General features: G+C 37.1%; 1 protein-coding gene across 1 annotated transcript; it reads right to left on the bottom strand.

Annotated features, from left to right (window-relative positions):
- Nucleotides 1–682: 682 nt before the first annotated feature.
- Nucleotides 683–20,441, bottom strand: LOC138317547 (uncharacterized). The gene is made up of 3 exons (XM_069259297.1): nt 20,304–20,441; nt 5,649–7,635; nt 683–4,644 (listed from the first exon to the last, which is right to left on the bottom strand). Exons 1-3 carry the CDS (start codon nt 20,322–20,324, stop codon nt 4,562–4,564), a joined length of 2,091 nt encoding a protein of 696 aa, XP_069115398.1. The 5' UTR covers nt 20,325–20,441; the 3' UTR covers nt 683–4,561.
- Between the last annotated feature and the right edge of the window lie 198 nt (nt 20,442–20,639).

Below are 20,639 nucleotides of genomic sequence, written 5' to 3'. Positions count from 1 at the left end.
AGATTACCTCCGCAAATTGATATCTCTCCATATCTTTTAGAATGTATTTCAATTGAAATTTAAATCTGCGAAATTAATCTCTGTGTAAATACTTTGAAATAAAAAATCGCAAAATTTTGTAACCGCAAAATAAATGTGGTTTACAGTATATAAGAAATGGAGAAAAACGATGAAAAGATACCACCAGATACTTCAAATCCTGTGAAGCAGCCGTTATGGTTTAGGTACAGACATGTAACGTCGAGTCTCAAAACAAGTTAGCATGTCCGAGACATCAAAGCATTTGTCGCACTGTAATAAAAAGTGCTGTACTGTGAGAGGTGAATAATAAGTATAGCACGTAAGAGGATCATCCTCTCAGCAGATGTACTTAGGTACGATATATATGACCAGTTCGGAGCCGAGAAAGACCAACTTCCTCTCCACGATCTATTAGCAGATGAAATTTAAGTGTTTGTTGTACTTTTAAATGGTTTTTTTTAATGTTACGGTAGACTTCCTTTGTCACCAATGGTGTTGGATAGATGATTTTGTTGAGAGGGCGAGTGTATAGACATGTAACTTATTGCCAATATCCCATTTTCTTAAACCACTGACAAAAATATTCCGAAATGAAACTGATGGATGACAGAATTATATACATAATAAATGGTGTAACCACCATGCTCCATGCAGCTGTCAAGCCTTTTAAGTAAAGTTATAGGGTAAAAAGCGATAACGAGGATTCATCTTGTCATATTACGAAAGGAAATTATTGCAAATTCAGATAACTTGGCTTCATAATCATTATAGTTCTGTTTTTAATTAAGGAAAGATTAATCCGCTCTACTATGATGCTCTACGCTAAGCATCAGTAAATATCACAGCAAACAGTAGGTACCGAGATGTTCCGATTCTAGATAAGGGGTCATGATGAGGTTTATTAGAGCGTGTCGTAGAGAATCGTAGTGGAGCGGAATTACTTGTCTAATTTATTATTTGTCGGTGAAAGATTGAACTTCAAATAAGAATATTCTAGTAAGAAGCTACATATTAACTCTGTATTCTGTAAACAATCAACATTAATAAACAACATCAAAACAACATGATTATTACAAAAAAAAACGTAAAGAGCTAGAACAACTTCATAAAAATTGAAGGTGGAACTGCAAGGTGAAAGTCATTATGGCCTATATTTTGAACGACGTTTCCATTGTCCACGTAGTATGTTTAATGTGTTACATACACATAAAACTTAATACAACAAAAATAACAACACATATACGCTATGCTATGTAAATATAAATATGTATAGAAAAAAACTGCCCTGCAGGTAGGGCGTTAGAATTGTACCTGCTGCCCCTATTGCATGATCGTAAAAGGCGACTAAATTTAGGATCTTATCTTTTCTCTTCTTCCTAACTGACTTTATCTTTCCTAATGCCTCCCTTGGCACCGCCTCACTTTTGGCCTTGAGTTGAGCGTTCGCCCCTGTGAGGAAGGCTCTGGGTTCTGTCCCCTGGCCGAGACACACCAAAGTCTATAAAAGTGGTAGTTTCTGCTCCTGCTTAGCGTTCAGCATACAGGGAGTGGGACGACTGGTTCGCCCGTTGTCAGTACAATGTGACCGGGTGGGGTGTGTTGCTTGGTGTCTTCGGCGGCATGCTTCAGTGATATAGCACTATAAAAAGGGCAACAGTTCCACTATACAAGAAGACACAAAACGAACATACCGCAGTCTCCCAAAACACGCACCTCGCACAACATACACGCAACACACCGCATACATGGGAGGCCGTCCTTACATGACCATAGCTGTTAATAGGACGTTAATAAATCAAACAAACAAACAAACAAACAAAGAAAAAAACCACAACGTACATTGTATATATAGTTGCTACAACTACACACTGGTATTATAGTTTACTTTACCATTTGAAATATCGTATCAAAATTTCCCTTATACACACACCTTTGTGCATAACAGTGAAGATGTTTTAAACATTGATATATGCTTTTTATGATCATTTATCTCCCCGTGATATCATTTATGACTCATTCGTATGTCAAGGTTAAAGGGACAATTCACTCAGGCTAATTCTTTTACATAACCAAGAAGTGAAATATGATATAAATGTATTGTTCTATATTTCTTATGAGACAAATAACGTTAAACATTGACAAATTCCACGTCATTGTTAAGTATTTTAATTAATATCGTTGAAATAACAAATCGTTGATCAATACGATTAAGCAGGTAGAATATGGGCGCTGTACCTATACCCGAGCCAAAGTCACGCACGTTAAACAAATGAACTACATAACCACTGCGAAGGTGATAAAATGATTTTGAGGCAAGATAATTCACCTAATAAGGTAAACAAACTATAGTCAGAGCGATTTGAGCAGTTATAGACAAAAGTTGCATTACTCTACGAGCAAGGGACAGGGTTCGGCATACAAGAAGTTCGACCACAATGTGTGATGGCGGACAGCGAGCGAGTTTGAAAATTTCACACACATGTCACCACCATGGGCTTTTCAGGCACATCACAGTAAAACCGACTGATCTAAATTCCATTAGAACTGGGTTTTTCCGATATATGTACAAATTTTAATGTTCTCTTAGAATGAATTGTCCCTTTAAAGTTGAACACGTGTTTATATATCAGAATATTGATATTAGATAGTATTATGATTTTAATTGATTTGTTATATGTTTGATCAGGTTATCTTAGAAAACGGTAAGTTATTTACAGTCTTGTGTCTATAGCTAATTTGCTGATTATATTTACCTAACAAGTTAACGTCTGCTGTACATCTTGTAAAAGAAATGGTTTACATTCCAAAATTTATGTTTGAATTTATTTCAAATATGACGAAGAGCATAAGAAAGGACTTAACTTTCATTAGTACAAACAGTAATTTGAAAAAAACAACAGATAAATATAAATATTAAGATATAATTATCTAATCGAAAGTGTAAACTTCACATATTGAATTTACGATTAAAACACAATTCACACAAAGCACATGTCTATGCCATACATTAATCGATAATATTTTCAGGTTTTATTTAATGTTACATGTAATCAGTTTTAGTCAGAAATTGTTCTGAGACCTTTCTCATTTAAAAATATCAATGTTTAATACATGATTTAATTAAGTTCGATAAGACGCTCTACGTTTTGAAAACAAAACTTATCTACAACAATTACAATGTTTGAAAATTTGAAAATCGTCCAGAGAGTGATTACATTTATTAGTTTATATCAAAGGTTAGCTTATAAATTATCGAACTAGTTGTATTGCTACATTTTAATAATTAAAACCATTTTGATGAAATTATGTACATTTTACATGTCATTGACACAGAATATTGTATGTTACTTAATATCACACACCAAGGACGTATAGAAATCCTTGCACACACCTATATTTCACCCTTTTATACGGGCGTTATGCTGGTTTGTATCATACAAAACACTTATGTTAGCTGAGGCTGTATTACATGACTATCCATGCAGTGCAGCCTTGTGACATCACTACGTAAACAAGATTTTCTTGGTAAAAGTTGAGATTCTTTTATAAGATTTCTAAGAAGTAGGCTGGTGTTGCTCTATAGGAGACAAAAAACAGAATTTGTGTTAAAATAATCACAGCGACAACACAGCCCTAGATACATTACATATATACATGTATGTTTGTAATATGTTTATTAGTGCTAAATAGTTTTCAAGTTGGATTAATAAAGCAAGATGTGTTTGTGTGACAGGTAAAGACATGATATATGTGTAAGTGTAACTCATAAATCCAGATATGTTTGTAAGTGTAACTAATAAAACAGATATGATTTATAATTGTAAAACCAGATATGTTTGTAAGTGTAACTGATAAAACAGATATGATTTATAAGTGTGAAACCAGATATGTTTGTAAGTGTAACTAATAAAACAGATATGATTTATAAGTGTGAAACCAGATATGTTTGTAAGTGTAACTAATAAAACAGATATGATTTATAAGTGTGAAACCAGATATGTTTGTAAGTGTAACTAATAAAACAGATATAATTTATAAGTGTGAAACCAGATATGTTTGTAAGTGTAACTAATAAAACAGATATGATTTTTAAGTGTGAAACCAGATATGTTTGTAAGTGTAACTAATAAACAGATATAATTTATAAGTGTGAAACCAGATATGTTTGTAAGTGTAACTAATAAAGCGAGATATGGTTGATCGCTTGGTTTGGGTTCAAAATAAAGGGGTTCAGTTTTCAGATACTGACTGTAGATCGGTAAGTAATCCGGAAAGTGCGTCTTCTCTCAACCTTCATCACTTGGAATGTTCGTTACTAAACTCAGCGGTAAATTAAACGCGAACTAAATATAAAACCTATATATATATAATGTAAGGTTTCGTTACTGTTTGTGTTTTGCTGTCATCAAATCTATCATTTTAACGCCAATGTAATTAAAAGGTAAACATACCATCTAAAACCAAAACTTAAAGTAACATACACAAAAAAAAATGTTGTGGTGGTTGTTTCATTGTCACAAAAAGTCTTTGGTTTCAGTTCTTACTTCATTACGGAAAGTATTATGATCCCAGTCATCAGGAATAGGAAACTGTCGAAACCTGAGTAGCAGCCTGAGGAAATTCCTGAAAATAATTTATTATTAATATAAATAAATATTCATCCAAAATAAAACTGTTAATACCCCATTATTTGTACAAACAATAAAATAAATACATCTACAAAAATATCTAACTTTCCTAAAAACTAGCCCATCTTAACAATGGTAAGACCTTAGTTTTAACTGCATATGACCTACATCGTATTGCCTAGGGTTGTAAAATAAATTTGTATGACTATAGCCATTTAAGATCAAATCCCAGGTGGGTACTATGTCTATTCATCCACAAAAGAAAAAAAAGATTTCTCAATAGCAAAACTTCTGGCATCATGCAAGGATCATTTACAGTGTATGTATACATATGTATGTAATTGTTTTTAAAATATTGTAAAATATCTTCAAGTGGTTTGGAATCAAGTAACTACATTTAATGATTCTGCTTTGATAACAGGCTCAGTGTCAAGGGTTCTAACCAGCCGACAGAAATATGACTCAATTACATGCGGCGATAATCAAGCATACCCATTAAAATTCTGATATCATTTCGCGTATTTAAATACATGAAATTCATTATCTTCACATTATTGGATTATGACGCGATCCTCCTTTTTATAAAGATACAATAAGGTAATCCTATACTCAACAATTAATGAATTAAATTACATGGTCGCCGACGTAAGGACTTGGGAATTATACTTAACGATACCTGCGAAGGAAATTCGACGGCGATTCAATCGCTGGTGGGTGAGTACGTTACCCCAGCGAGATAATTAGCTCGATCAACGGAGTGTAGTAATCCAAAGATCCTTAGCAGTAATGTTATATCCGAAATATTTGAGTAATAAACTGACCGCTTATTCGAACAGTAAATTGGTCGAGATTGCCATCCGTACCTTCATGTGATATATTTGTAACTCTATAATTTATATTTCTCTATATTTATCTGTGCCATGGGGTGTCGCAAATTAGATCAGTTTAAAACAGTCAACATGTTTTAGCAATGTTTCCGCGTGAAGGTAGAATACATACCAACTGGGGTTTTGATGTTATCTATCTTGAATGCTCCACAGATAGGGAAGTTCTTCGGTATGGCAGGATACATTGTCGGTGACTCGATGATCACCATCCCCATTCCGTTTGTGTTGTGCAAGTCAATATGGCAATGGAAGAACCAGGCTCCTGGATTGTCGGCTTTGAATCTGATTACGACATAACCGTGGGTGGGAACGATAACGGTATCTTTCTGTGCAGCTCCGTCAAGGACAAGACCAGGAACGTTACCATTATTCCAAGTCTCGTTTTTCCAAACTGGACTGTTACAGAAACCTTTTGATCCTATTCTACAAGATATATCTGGTGTAGAATCGTAGAGGACTCCATTAGTATTAAACATGCCAAAACCCATCTTCATGACGTAAAAGGAATGTCCGTGTAAATGCACTGGGTGTGACCATCCCTTCCCGTTGCCAAGGTTAGTTAATGTGAACTGGTACACCTTTCCGTTCTCAATTTCCTGTGTATATGAACAGGAACATAGATTATTGTCAGCACAATTTGCAGGACAGGCGGTATCTAGATCACCAGGCTGCGAATACAGCGGCGCGATAGGAGGGACGAACTGCCGGCCGTTAACCGAGCCAGGGGTATAGCCTACCTCTCCTGGAAAAGCAAAGTTAAAGAAATATTCCTGATCGATAGAAGCAACATCTTCCGGTTTGGAATTGAAATCGTTTGTCCTTGCATCGTTAAATGTTAAGCATACGTGGTCATCATTTGTAACACTACGGTATGGACAGTTGAAGATCGTGCATTTCTGAGTTATTGAACAATAGAGAGGAACAGGTACAGTTGGGTTGATGTTTACCGCAACCGTGCTGTAGTGGATTATAGCTTCAGCAACATGGAATTTGTCCTTTTCAAGAGTTCTGGCTACAAGCATATAATTACCGTCCCTCTTATTTGTAAATATCTTGAAATCATATCTCTCCCCTGGGTTGATGATAAAGGCGTTGACGACCATGTCCTGAAGGGCAAACCCATCCGACGCGATAAGCGTGAGTTGTGGATGGCCGGTGACATAAACAAGAAATGGATAAAGAGTTGCGGCACTGATTACCCTGAACGTGTACCATTTGTCTCTTATGACATCAAACGTGGTAAGGGGAGCCTCGTTATGCTGGTTATTAGACCTGTAATAACGACCCTTCCCATTTACTAGCCCAGAGTGGAACAAAAATCGGCTGAACTGTCCCCCATCTTTAGATGCTGTTGGATCGTACCGCGTTTGACTATCTTGATAGAAGACACCAAACAACATGCGTTGGTATAATGTGGCGGCATCATCATCATGGTTCCAGTCCTGCAATACAGCCACGTGCTCAGCGCGTGTTGTCGAAGGGAGTTCCTGTTTAGGATATATAATGAGAGCGCCGTATAACCCCATGGTCCTTTGGTCCCCGATGTGAGCATGATAAAAGCTTGTTCCATGCGGCTTTGCTTTAAATTTGTATGTGAACTCCTGGCCGTGTCCAAGCGGACATTGTGAAACGTATGCGACGCCGTCAGAATACGTGGTTCCTTGTTGGTGTATGCCATGCCAATGTACTGTGGTACTATCAGTATGCATCAAATTGCGGACATGAACAATGATAGTTTGATCCTCGTATGCCGTGATCATTGGACCTGGGAAACGCCGATTTATTGCTATTACAAGACGAGAGGTATTACCATCTGCGGTTAAGATGAAAGGGAGTTCAATGGTGTTTTCAATTGGTGTTCTTCTTTTATCATATTCGTATAATCGTCCTCCAGATGGAATCACCAATGATTGTGACTCCTCATTCATCATTGTTAAACGGTGTTCAATGGTGAGGTAGCACTCACATACATCCTGTCCCCTGTCACAGGTAGTGGTCAGACAGGCTGGAATCTTCCCAGTCCGCGTGTCCTCCCAGTAGTTCTGACAAAAGGTCAACTTAGCCAGCGTAACTAATAGAAAGATTCTCACGGACGCATTCTGAAAAATAGAAAGGATTACGTATAACAGGACATGTTGTGTGTGAACAGTCGTCGTTTCGTAGGTCCTGCGGAAAAGCAAAAATGTAAAATCAAAGATTTTTAATGTATTAATGGAATCGCCGTCCAAGAATAAACAGAAAACACTTACAGTTAAAAAGCATTATGGATATTCCGCGTTATACGGTAATCAATTTGGACAATAAAAGTACCTGTAGTGGTAAAACTGATTGTGTAGAGGTATAGTTAGTTTTTACTTTGAATATCAACTCTGTTTTGGTTTTTGAGGTAACCGTGTACTAGTGGTTGGTGAGATAATCATGTACTGGGATAGTGAGTTAACCGTGTATTAGTGGTTGGTAAAATTAACGTGTACAAGTGGTTGGTAAGATAAGCATGTACTAGTGGTTTGTGTGGTTAACGGGCTCTAGTGGTTGGTGAGGTAACCGTGTTCTAGTGGCTGGTGAAGTAACCTTGTACTAGTGGTTGGTAAGGTATACGTGTACTAGTGGTTAGTGAGGTAAACGTGTACTAGTGCTTGGTGATGTTAACGTGTACTAGTGGTTGGTGAGGTATACGTGTACTAGTGGCTGGTGAGGTAACCTTGTACTGGTGGTTGGTGAGGTAAACATGTACCAGTGCTTGGTGAGGTTAACGTGTACTAGTGGTTGGTGAGGTATACGTGTAATAGTGGTTTGTGAGAAAACGTGTACTAGTGCTTGGTGGGGTTAACGTGTACTAGTGGTTGATGAGGTATACGTGTACTAGTGGTTGGTGAGAAAACGTGTACTAGTGCTTGTTGAGGTAAACGTGTACTAGTGGTTGGTGAGGTAGACGTGTACTAGTGGTTGGTAAGGTAAACGTGAACTAGTGGTTGTGAGGTTAACGTGTACAAGTGGTTAGTGAAGTAAACGTGTACTAGTGGTTGGTGAGGTTAACGTGTACTAATGGATGGTGAGGTAACCGTGTACTAGTGGTTGGTTAGGTAAACGTGTTATAGTGGATGGTGAGATATACGTGTACTAGTGGTTGGTGAGGAAACTGTGTACTAGTGGTTGGTAAGGTAAATTTGTACTAGTGGTTGGTGAGGTTAAAGTGTGCACGGAATGGTTTTGGTATATAAGGCTTGATAAAATGTGTCATTGTATAAAATTTAGAATGGAGAAAGTACGAGTTTCATAGCGAATACGGTATTTAGAGATAATGCGACTTTTCTCTAGAACACACTGAAGCCCCAAGCCATTGACCCCGATTCGGGACCCCTGACCTGTGACGTCACGAGGACAACGGGACCTACGATACTCTACTCGCATAAGATAGAGTTGCGATTTTCTGTGTCCTGCCATCTAATATAAACTATCATGTTTGTAAATATCGATTTTTACAGACACATGTACCTGTGTACATATCCGGATACCTATTTAATATTATCCTCAATCACAGATATGAGTTTGGAATTCGCTTGAAAAATAGGGATTTATACCATGCATATATTGATGTACCTGTCGTAAGATAAATGACCATTTCTGCGCAATTACTGCACAATTTATACACAATATAGAATGTGTGTAAATAATCCACGTACGTTACAAAATCTACGGTATTTGGAACCACATATACATGAATATTATGTAAAGGATTCTTGACTTGATTTATCCAAAACCCGACTCGGGTCGTTGTACTGGTCAAACCCGCGTTACAAATTACTGACTTTTTCATATAACCTACCCATACGAATGAAGTTATGATTCTAAATAGAATTTTTTGCATATATGTAAATGCATCTACTTATTGCATTTTATCTTAAATCGATCCATTCTTTTGACGAAATACATTCAGCTTTCATTTAATACAATACATCCGACGACTTGTTGATATTTCGCTCAAGTTCATTTATTAGTGTCTTTAATTGAAAAAAAAATAAATCATGCACGAGTCAGACGAAAAAAAGACTGAAGATGTCTAAGTCTAATTCAAGTTGCAGATATCAAGTACAGAACAAAATCAGAACTTCCGAATAGCCAATTTCGTGCTGCGTTTATCTCTTTACCTGTATACTGCAGTAACTAAAACGCGTGGTCAACCGAGACTAATGAGGGGGCTAATAACCAGATTACGTAAGAAAGGTGTTTAGTGACCTGTCACGCTTCGTTGATTAGCTCACGTCAGGTGTCAAAAGTAAGATCACAGGTAAGTTAGCGATGGACCATCATTTTATTGTTGTATTATGTCATTTTTGTTTACACTTATAAATCCTTGGTTTACAGTAAAATATATACCGTTCGAACATAACATATAACAAGTGTATAAATCACTAAATGTATACATAATTGTATATTTCAGAATGACCAATGTATACATTTGTCTCGTATATATATATTTCTAGCTATAAGTATATGTATTTTTTATAACAGAAACTACAAAATTATTTACAAATGGCATGTCGAGAAAGAACAATGCAAATATGATGCACAATGTCAGAATTTTGATATTTCTGGTAGTTGCTAGATTTTGGATATCCAATTCTTTGTGAATTTCGGTCAATATCGATCATTATATAAATACTAATCTATATGACCAATAAATGTACTGTTGAATATTGTTAAAATAACATATGTTCTCATACATGTACATGTACATGTAGCTATAAAAGGAAGATAGACTCGTTACAGCTATAAATGAATTATGTATTTTAAATTCAATTTCTCAAGTGGTTTATTTTTTTTATTTACTCCCCTACCAATTTATGTCTATGATATTTACGTGTATTGAACTATGATATACATTTTACACATTTTCTTTTCGTTATGCTGATTCTTGAAATCCATAGGCCAAGTGAATTTTTATTTATACAGAAACATATTCAAATGGATAATTATATGACCATCATTTTTCGAATTCGTCTCTTTTTATATGACATTATGAAAATTGAATATTCCCCAGGTTTGATAATTTAGTAAGCTGTTAAAACAGAGATAAGATCTCTACTTAAAAGTTTTTACACAAGGTACACCTGGCTTATACCAGAAACATAATTAACTTATAATTTCCACTAATCTACTTATGTATTTAGCATGATTTCAGTTGCAATATTTCCTATTTTATACATAATTAAATCCTCACCATAACTGTATATATATCTGTAAAATTCTCGTAACCCCATTTTAGGAATACATATATGTCCACCTTTGTGCTATAACCCCACTACCAAACACCTCACTGCCGTTGTCCTCGTGACGTCATATCCAGTTATTCCCCAAATCAGCGTGAGCGGCCGATTCCCAGCTGATTAGCAGTTGAAATACAGGTAAAAATCGAGCACTACGGAGGGCGTACTCGTACGAAGCGGCCGATTTTGATGCGGTTTTCAACATTCTTGTCAGGAGATCAAACAGAATAACATATCTTAATATCATTTTCCATTCCGTGTACACTTTAACGTGTACTAGTAGTTGGTGAGGTGAGGTTGAACTAGTGGTTGGTGAGCTAAACGAGTACTAGTGGTTGTTGAGATATACGTGTACTAGTGGTTGATGAGGTTAACGTGTAGTATGTGGTGGTGAGCTAAACGAGTAAACGTGTACTAGTGGTTGTTGAGATATACGTGTACTAGTGGTTGTGAGGTAAACGTGTACTAGTGGTTGGTGAGGTAAACGTGTACTAGTGGTTGGTGAGGTATACGTGTACTAGTGGTTTGGTGAGCTAAACGAGTACTAGTGGTTGTTGAGATATACGTGTACTAGTGGTTGGTGAGGTTAACGGGCTCTAGTGGTTGGTGAGGTAACCGTGTTCTAGTGGCTGGTGAAGTAACCTTGTACTAGTTGGTTGGTAAAGGTATACGTGTACTAGTGGTTAGTGAGGAAACGTGTACTAAGGGTTGGTGAGTAACGTGGTGGTGAGGTAACGTGTACTAGTGGTGGTGAGGTAAACGTGTACTAGTGGTTGTTGAGATATACGTGTACTAGTGGTTGGTGAGGTAAACGTGTACAAGTGGTTGGTGAGGTATACGTGTACTAGTGGTTGTTGAGATATACGTGTACTACTCTGGTTGTTGAGATATACGTGTACTAGTGGTTGGTGAGGTAAACGTGTACAAGTGGTTGGTGAGGTATACGTGTACTAGTGTTGTGTTGAGATATACGTGTACTAGTGGTTGTTGAGATATACGTGTACTAGTGGTTGGTGAGGTAACAGTGTACTAGTGGTTGTTGAGATATACGTGTACTAGTGGTTGGTGAGGTAAACGTGTTCTAGTGGTGGTGAGGAAACTGTGTACTAGTGGTTGTTGAGGTACACGTGTACAAGTGGTTGGTGAGGTAAACGTGTTCAAGTGGTTGGTGAGGTATACGTGTATTAGTGTTGTGTGAGGTATTACGTGTACGTGGTTGGTGAGGTAACAGTGTACTAGTGGTTGTTGAGATATACGTGTACTAGTGGTTGGTGAGGTAAACGTGTACTAGTGGTTGGTGAGAAACTGTGTGAGGTATAAACGTGTACTAGTGGTTGGTGAGGGTAAACGTGTACTAGTGGTTGGTGAGGTAACGTGTACTAGTGGTTGTTGAGATAAACGTGTACTAGTGGTTGGTGAGGTAAACGTGTACTAGTGGTTGGTGAGGTAAACGTGTACTAGTGGTTGGTGAGGTAAACGTGTACTAGTGGTTGGTGAGGTAAACGTGTACTAGTGGTTGGTGAGGTAATACTGTACTAGTGGTTGGTGAGGTAAACGTGTACTAGTGGTTGGTGAGGTAAACGTGTACTAGTGGTTGGTGAGGTAAACGTGTACTAGTGGTTGGTAGAGTACTAGTGTGTGTGTGAGGTAACGTGTACTAGTGGTTGGTGAGGTAACGTGTACTAGTGGTTGGTGAGGTAAACGTGTACTAGTGTTGGTGAGGTAACGTGTACTAGTGGTTGTGAGGTAAACGTGTACTAGTGGTTGGTGAGGTAAACGTGTACTAGTGGTTGGTGAGATAACGTGTACTAGTGGTTGGTGAGGTATAACGTGTACTAGTGGTTGGTGAGGTAACGTGTACTAGTGGTTGGTGAGGTATACGTGTACTAGTGGTTGGTGAGGTAAACGTGTACTAGTGGTTGGTGAGATAAACGTGTACTAGTGGTTGGTGAGGTAAACGTGTACTAGTGGTTGGTGAGGTAAACGTGGTTACTAGTGGTTGGTGAGGTAACGTGTACTAGTGGTTGGTGAATATACGTGTACTAGTGGTTGGTGAGGTATAACGTGTACTAGTGGTTGGTGAGGTAACGTGTACTAGTGGTTGTGAGGTAACTGTTACAAGTGGTTGGTGAGGTAAACGTGTACTAGTGGTTGTGAGGTAACGTGTACTAGTGGTTGTGAGATATACGTGTACGTGGTTGTGAGTAAACGTGTACTAGTGGTTGGTGAGGTAAACGTGTACTAGTGGTTGGTGAGTATACGTGTACTAGTGGTTGTTGAGGTAACGTGTACTAGTGGTTGGTGAGGTAAACGTGTACTAGTGGTGGTGAGGTATAGTGTACTAGTGGTTGTGAGATAACTGTACTAGTGGTTGGTGAGGTAAACGTGTACTAGTGGTTGGTGAGATATACGTGTACTAGTGGTTGGTGAGGTAAACGTGTACTAGTGGTTGGTGAGGTAAACGTGTACTAGTGGTTGTTGAGGTAAACGTGTACTAGTGGTTGGTGAGGTAAACGTGTACTAGTGGTTGGTGAGGTAAACGTGTACTAGTGGTTGTTGAGATATACGTGTACTAGTGGTTGGTGAGGTAAACGTGTACTAGTGGTTGTTGAGTGTATACGTGTACTAGTGGTTGGTGAGGTAAACGTGTACTAGTGGTTGGTTGAGGTAAACGTGTACTAGTGGTTGTTGAGGTAACACGTGTACAAGTGGTTGGTGATGAGGTAAACGTGTACAAGTGGTTGGTGAGGTATACGTGTATTAGTGGTTGGTGAGATATGTAACGTTGTGAGAAGTGTACTAGTGGTGGTGAGGTAAACGTGTACTAGTGGTTGGTGAGGTAAACGTGTTCTAGTGGTTGTTGAGGTTAACGTGTTCTAGTGGTTGGTGAGATATACGTGTACTAGTGGGTTGGTGAGGTACACGTGTTTCTAGTGGTTGGTGAGGTATATACGTGTACTAGTGGGTGGTGAGGTAACGTGTACACTAGTGGTGGTGAGATAAACGTGTACTAGTGGGTGGTGAGGTTAATAAACGTGTACTAGTGGTTGGTGAGGTAAACGTGTTCTAGTGGTTGGTGAGATATGTGGTTGGTAGGAACGTGTACTAGTGGTTGTGGTGAGGTAACGTGTTCTAGTGGTTGGTGAGGATAACGTGTACTAGTGGTGGTGAGGTAAACTAGTGGTTGGTGAGGTTAACTGTGTACTAGTGGTTGGTAAGGAAAATTTCAGTTGTGAGGTTAACGTGTACTAGTAGTTAGTGAGGTGAGGTTGTACTAGTGGTTGGTGAGATAACAGTGTACTAGTGGTTGGTGAAGTAACAGTGTACTAGTGGTTGGTGAGGTAACAGTGTACTAGTGGTTGATGAGGTAAACGTGTTCTAGTGGTTGGTGAGGTAAACGTGTACTAGTGGTTGGTGAGGAAACTGTGTACTAGTGGTTGGTGAGGTAACAGTGTACTAGTGGTTGGTGGTGAGGGTTGGTGAGGTTTACTTGTACTAGTGGTTGATGAGGTTAACGTGTACAAGTGGTTGGTGAGGTAAACGTGTACTAGTGGTTGGTGAGGTAAACATGTACTAGTGGTTGGTGAAGTAACAGTGTACTAGTGGTTGGTGAGGTAACAGTGTACTAGTGGTTGATGAGGGTTGGTGAGGTTTACTTGTACTTGTGGTTGGTGAGGTTAACGTGTACAAGTGGTTGGTGAGGTTAACGTGTACAAGTGGTTGGTGAGGTTAACGTGTTCTAGTGGTGGGTGAGGTGAACGTGTACTAGTGGTTGGTGAGGTTAACGTGTACTAGTGGTTGGTGATGTAATTTTTTTTTCTAGTGGTTGGTGAGGAAAACGTGTACTAGGGGTTGGTGAGGTAACTGTGTACCAGTGGTTAGTGAGGTAACCGTATACTAGTGGTTGATGAGGTAACCGTATAATAGTGGTTGGTGAGTAAACGTGTTATAGTGGATGGTGAGATATACGTGTTCTAGTGGTTGGCGAGGTAACCATTTACTTGTGGTTGTTAGTAAAATTTTACTAGTGGTTGGTGAGGTAACCGTGTACTAGTGGTTGTAAAGGTAAACCTGTACTAGTGGTTGGTGAGGTAAACGTGTACTAGTGGGTGGTGAGGTAAAATTGTACTAGCGGTTGTAAAGGAAACCTGTACTAGTTGTTAATTAGGTAAGCATGTACTAGTGGTTCTTGAGGTAACTGTGTATTAATTGTTGGAGAGGTAACCGCGTACCAGTGGTTGGTGAGGTTATGTTTTATACATCATGCCATGCATATAAGGGTTAGCTCCAAAAATAAAGTACATTTGTATGTCGTTGTGCCAAGTTAATTATAAAAGTCCGCATTAATGTACCCATTTCTGTTTGGGGACATGTAATACAGGTGTTTCATTGTTCCTAAATACAAATGTGTGCTACGGAGCTCATTACGTACGCAATCGTTACCTGAATAAATGTTTGACTTTTACAAAGAGTTGTGTAATGCATGTCATTAATTACTATTTTTCTGGACTGTTGTATGACTCGTTCTGCTTCGCTGTGACAATGCCCTGTCAGTATCATTATTTCCATTTACAAAGCCTTTGTTAAAGTCCCTTTATTATTCATTCTATACTTACAATAGCACAGTTGATTAAACATGTAGACATACAAATGTTTTGCAGTAAACGCATTTCTTTTAGAATTTTGTTGACTTAAGTAGTCAGGACTCGAAAATAATTTAAATAGGTATACAGCTTTTACAGCAGATCTTTGTAGATCTATAACAAGAATTAAATACCAAGGTACAATTAGACGAGTATATAGTAATTGATGAATCATTCGTAACTAGAGACAAATCTTAAAGTTTTTTACGCTCTATCATGTACAAACCACATAATGATTTAATTGATCGGCGTGTCTACCACCCGGTCAAATCAATTTTGACAACGGGCAAACCAGGCGTCCCACTTATCGCTCAGTGAGAACAGAAACCGATGTTTTATAGCTTTTGCTGTATATTGGCAAGGAAATACTACCTCCTCACATGGTAGAAAGATTCAAACAAACACACAAGGCGATAGAGTATATAAACGGTTACATGTAGGAATTATACAATGCTTTATTTATGAGATGATAAATCCAATGTAGCACGAGGTAAATTGCGTAAACGCAAAGCGTTTATGCGCAATTTACCTATTGCTACATTGGGTTTATCATCTCATAAATAAAACAAAGTAAGAGTTTTAATTCTTATATTTACAATATTTTCTTTAAACAATAAAATCTACCAGAACATCAGATACATTCATTTACCATGTGCCATTCGCCGTCAAAATTATACTGTTGTCATGTTTAACCGTGCACAACAGCCATTCAGAAAAAGCGCGCCGTTGACTGACAGCTTCATTCGCCCATTTTTTTCTATGACGTCACAAAAATAGTTCTTATATTTCAGTTATTTTATTCATGTAAAATAGCAATAACACTCTCAATAAAATATGTTTTGTTGTATATCTCCGATTGTTTCGTACATGTGTTATTTGTAAAAATTGACACATGATTTTGTGGAATGTCAAAGGAAGTCCGCCAATGTTTACAGGTATTCATACGCACCGAATCCGATCACGCTCTGCACTTAAGTTATTGGGAAATAAACAAATCTGCTCCAACTTAATTTATCGATACAGAAACAGTGGCAATTGTTAATATGATAGAAAAAATCAATCAACCAAAGAACCAATCTTCCTCTGCAGTAAACTATATCTGTCCTTTATTGAAATTTATTTCTTTTCTTAATATGAAGGGTTAAAAATTATGATTATACAAATAAACGAGTACATTTTGTTCAAAAACATGAAAGAATGGTAATCCTTTGTTTATGAGTAACAGAGATAGAATTCGGTTCCAGATAATAAAAAAATGTGTTAATTCTCTAGGTAAGATGATCAGGTATATGTGAACCTTTTGAATGAAGAATGCTTGTGCATCACGATAGTTGTATCATGTGAATTAAATATCTTTTATACTATGCATCGGTTGACTACTATAAAAGGACTTTTTGTTGTAGCTTTACGTCCTATCAACAGTCAGGGTCATTTAAGGACGTGCCAGGTTTGTTAGTGGAGGAAAGCCGGAGTTCCCAGAGAAAAAAAATCGCCCGTCAGCGGTCAGTGCCTAGCAACTGCTCCACATGAGATTCGAAATCGTGACCCAGAGGTACAGGGTTTGTGGTAATATGTCAGGATATCTTAACAACCCGGGCACCTAGGCCCCAAAACAACATATTATTACAAAAATCAAAACGAAAACAGGTTAGAGTGATATCGGTAGCAAATCAAAATATTTAATTTGAAAATAATATCTTTAAAACAAAAATATAATATGAAAGTATCTAAGGTAATTCCTGATGCATCTGCCGCAAAATTCAGGCAAATTGGGCAATGCTATATATTGCTTTTATTGAAACTGTAAAAATTCAATAAGAGATCATTTAGTTATATAACGAGTCGGTACTGTTTAAAGATGCTCCACCGCTGACAAATGGTGTTTTTTCACTATCTAAAACAGGAGCAGACGATTTAGTAATTTTCTTCGGTTACAAAAAATACTTACTTTACACCATTATCACCATTGAAAAGGTCGAGCTTCTAATTTTACTTCAAGTTAAACATATGAAAAATAATTATTTGCATCCCGAAAAAAATCCGTGGCACTATATCCTATATGGAATGAAGTACTGATTGCGCATGCACCAAAGGCAAAATAAATTATTTTATATTATTTTCTGTGTTAATTAGACATATATACACACGATTAAACACCAATTATTGTTCAAATGATGAATATCATTTATGCTCTGTCGGCGGTGGAGCATCTTTAATGTCTAGCTATACATTTATACAATGTAATGGACATCTCCGATTTTCGAGTAGACAAAAACAAAGTATGTCGTTGTGCCAAGTTAATTATAAAAGTCCGCATTAATGTACCCATTTCTGTTTGGGGACATATAATACAGGTGTTTCATTGTTCCTAAATACAAATGTGTGCTACGGAGCTCATTACGTACGAAATCGTTACCTGAATAAATGTTTGACTTTTACAAATGAGTTTTGTAATGCATGTCATTAATTACTATTTTTCTGGACTGTTGTATGACTCGTTCTGCTTCGCTGTGACAATGCCCTGTCAGTATCATTATTTCCATTTACAAAGCCTTTGTTAAAGTCCCTTTATTATTCATTCTATACTTACAATAGCACAGTTGATTAAACATGTAGACATACAAATGTTTTGCAGTAACGCATTTCTTTTAGAATTTTGTTGACTTAGGTAGTCAGGACTCGAAAATAATTTAAATAGGTATACAGCTTTTACAGCAGATCGTTGTAGATCTATAACAAGAATTAAATACCAAGGTACAATTAGACGAGTATATAGTAATTGATGAATCATTCGTAATTAGAGACAAATCTTAAAGTTTTTTACGCTCTATTATGAACAAACCACGTAATAATTTAATTGATCGGCGTGTCTACCACCCGGTCAAATCAATTTTGACAACGGGCAAACCAGGCGTCCCACTTATCGCTCAGTGAGAACAGAAACCGATGTTTTATAGCTTTTGCTGTATATTGGCAAGGAAATACTACCTCCTCACATGGTAGAAAGATTCAAACAAACACACAAGGCGATTGAGTATATAAACGGTTACATGTAAGTTATACAATGCTTTATTTATGAGATGATAAACCCAATGTAGCACGAGGTAAATTGCGTAAACGCAAAGCGTTTATGCGCAATTTACCTATTGCTACATTGGGTTTATCATCTCATAAATAAAACAAAGTAAGAGTTTTAATTCTTATATTTACAATATTTTCTTTAAACAATAAAATCTACCAGAACATCAGATACATTCATTTACCATGTGCCATTCGCCGTCAAAATTATACTGCCGTCATGTTTAACCGTGCACAACAGCCAATTAGAAAAAGCGCGCCGTTGACTGAAAGCTTCATCCGCCCTTTTTTCTATGACGTCACAAAAATAGTTCTTATATTTCAGTTATTTTATTCATGTAAAATAGCAATAACACTCTCAATAACATATGTTTTATTGTATATCTCCGATTGTTTCGTACATGTGTTATTTGTAAAAATTGACACATGATTTTGTGGAATGTCAAAGGAAGTCCGCCAATGTTTACAGGTATTCATACGCACCGAATCCGATCACGCTCTGCACTTAAGTTATTGGGAAATAAACAAATCTGCTCCAACTTAATTTATCGATATAGAAACAGTGGCAATTGTTAATATGATAGAAAAATCAATCAACCAAAGAACCAATCTTCCTCTGCAGTAAACTATATCTGTCTTTTATTGAAATTTATTTCTTTTCTTAATATGAAGGGTTAACAATTATGATTATACAAATAAACGAGTACATTTTGTTCAAAAACATGAAAGAATGGTAATCCTTTGTTTATGAGTAACAGAGATAGAATTCTGTTCCTGATAATTTAAAAAATGTGTTAATTCTCTAGGTAAGATGATCAGGTATATGTGAACCTTTTGAATGAAGAATGCTTGTGCATCACGGTAGTTGTATCATGTGAATTAAATATCTTTTATACTATGCATCGGTTGACTACTATAAAAGGACTTTTTGTTGTAGCTTTACGTCCTATCAACAGTCAGGGTCATTTAAGGACGTGCCAGGTTTGTTAGTGGAGGAAAGCCGGAGTTCCCAGAGAAAAAAAATCGCCCGTCAGCGGTCAGTGCCTAGCAACTGCTCCACATGAGATTCGAAATCGTGACCCAGAGGTACAGGGTTTGTGGTAATATGTCAGGATATCTTAACAACCCGGGCACCTAGGCCCCAAAACAACATAATATTACAAAAATCAAAACGAAAACAGGTTAGAGTGATATCGGTAGCAAATCAAAATATTTAATTTGAAAATAATATCTTTAAAACAAAAATATAATATGAAAGTATCTAAGGTAATTCCTGATGCATCTGCCGCAAAATTCAGGCAAATTGGGCAATGCTATATATTGCTTTTATTGAAACTGTAAAAATTCAATAAGAGATCATTTAGTTATATAACGAGTCGGTACTGTTTAATGTCTAGCTATACATTTATACAATGTAATGGACATCTCCGATTTTCGAGTAGACATACTAACTACGAGGACGTCTGCTGAAGTCGGGTTCATATTAAAGCTGTAAGACACAAATTACAATGAATTCATATGATATTAAAGAGTCACAGATATATTTCAATATATTCATAACACATACAAACAGTCAACCCACCTGCAGTCTGCATAGAGTCCGCGTACAAAGCCGCTTTTCACAAAAATAGGAAATGTCCATTAAACATATTTGTCATTCATTTATATATTTCTTGTTATTAGTTACACATATACTGCATACGCTGTGGAACCTATTGTTATTTACCGAATTATTCAATTATGTTTCGAAATATATATTTGACTCAAATAATAACTCACCTTTAAATATATTGTGCCCATCTTCACAAGTGAATATGCACCGACTTTAGTGTGTTCGACGCAGACTTAGGTGTTGCATAACAACTCAAACCTCGGGTGCATTAGTGCGTGCAAGGTCCTCAAACAAAGGATCTGATATATATATATTTCTACGAATTTGGTCTTCGGTTAAATAGATTCTGCGAATAGGGTATAATTAAATTAATGGGTTTGCTAGCCCACATGATGTACGTACATGTGCCAGAACTCGAATACGGTATGGTATATATAGGATCTCAGGATTTTTTAAAACCTAATAATCAGTACTGCAAAACCAGTGGATATCGCCATTGTGTC

The sequence above is a fragment of the Argopecten irradians genome, chromosome 3 (genome assembly GCF_041381155.1).
Source record: "Argopecten irradians isolate NY chromosome 3, Ai_NY, whole genome shotgun sequence".
NCBI classification, from domain to species: Eukaryota; Metazoa; Mollusca; class Bivalvia; order Pectinida; family Pectinidae; genus Argopecten; species Argopecten irradians.
The sequence above is the reverse complement of the archived record's forward strand: the minus strand, read 5'-3'. Positions and strand labels throughout refer to the sequence as shown.

What these genes read in the sequence shown, in the direction of transcription:
- LOC138317547 (XM_069259297.1), bottom strand. Translation starts at nt 20,324, where the DNA reads ATGGGCACAATATATTTAAAG. An exon ending in TGGGCACAATATATTTAAAG is followed by an intron (nt 7,636 to 20,303) that starts GTGAGTTATTAT and finishes TCTATTTTTCAG; the next exon opens with AATGCGTCCGTGAGAATCTT. An exon ending in TAACATCAAAACCCCAGTTG is followed by an intron (nt 4,645 to 5,648) that starts GTATGTATTCTA and finishes AATTATTTTCAG; the next exon opens with GAATTTCCTCAGGCTGCTAC.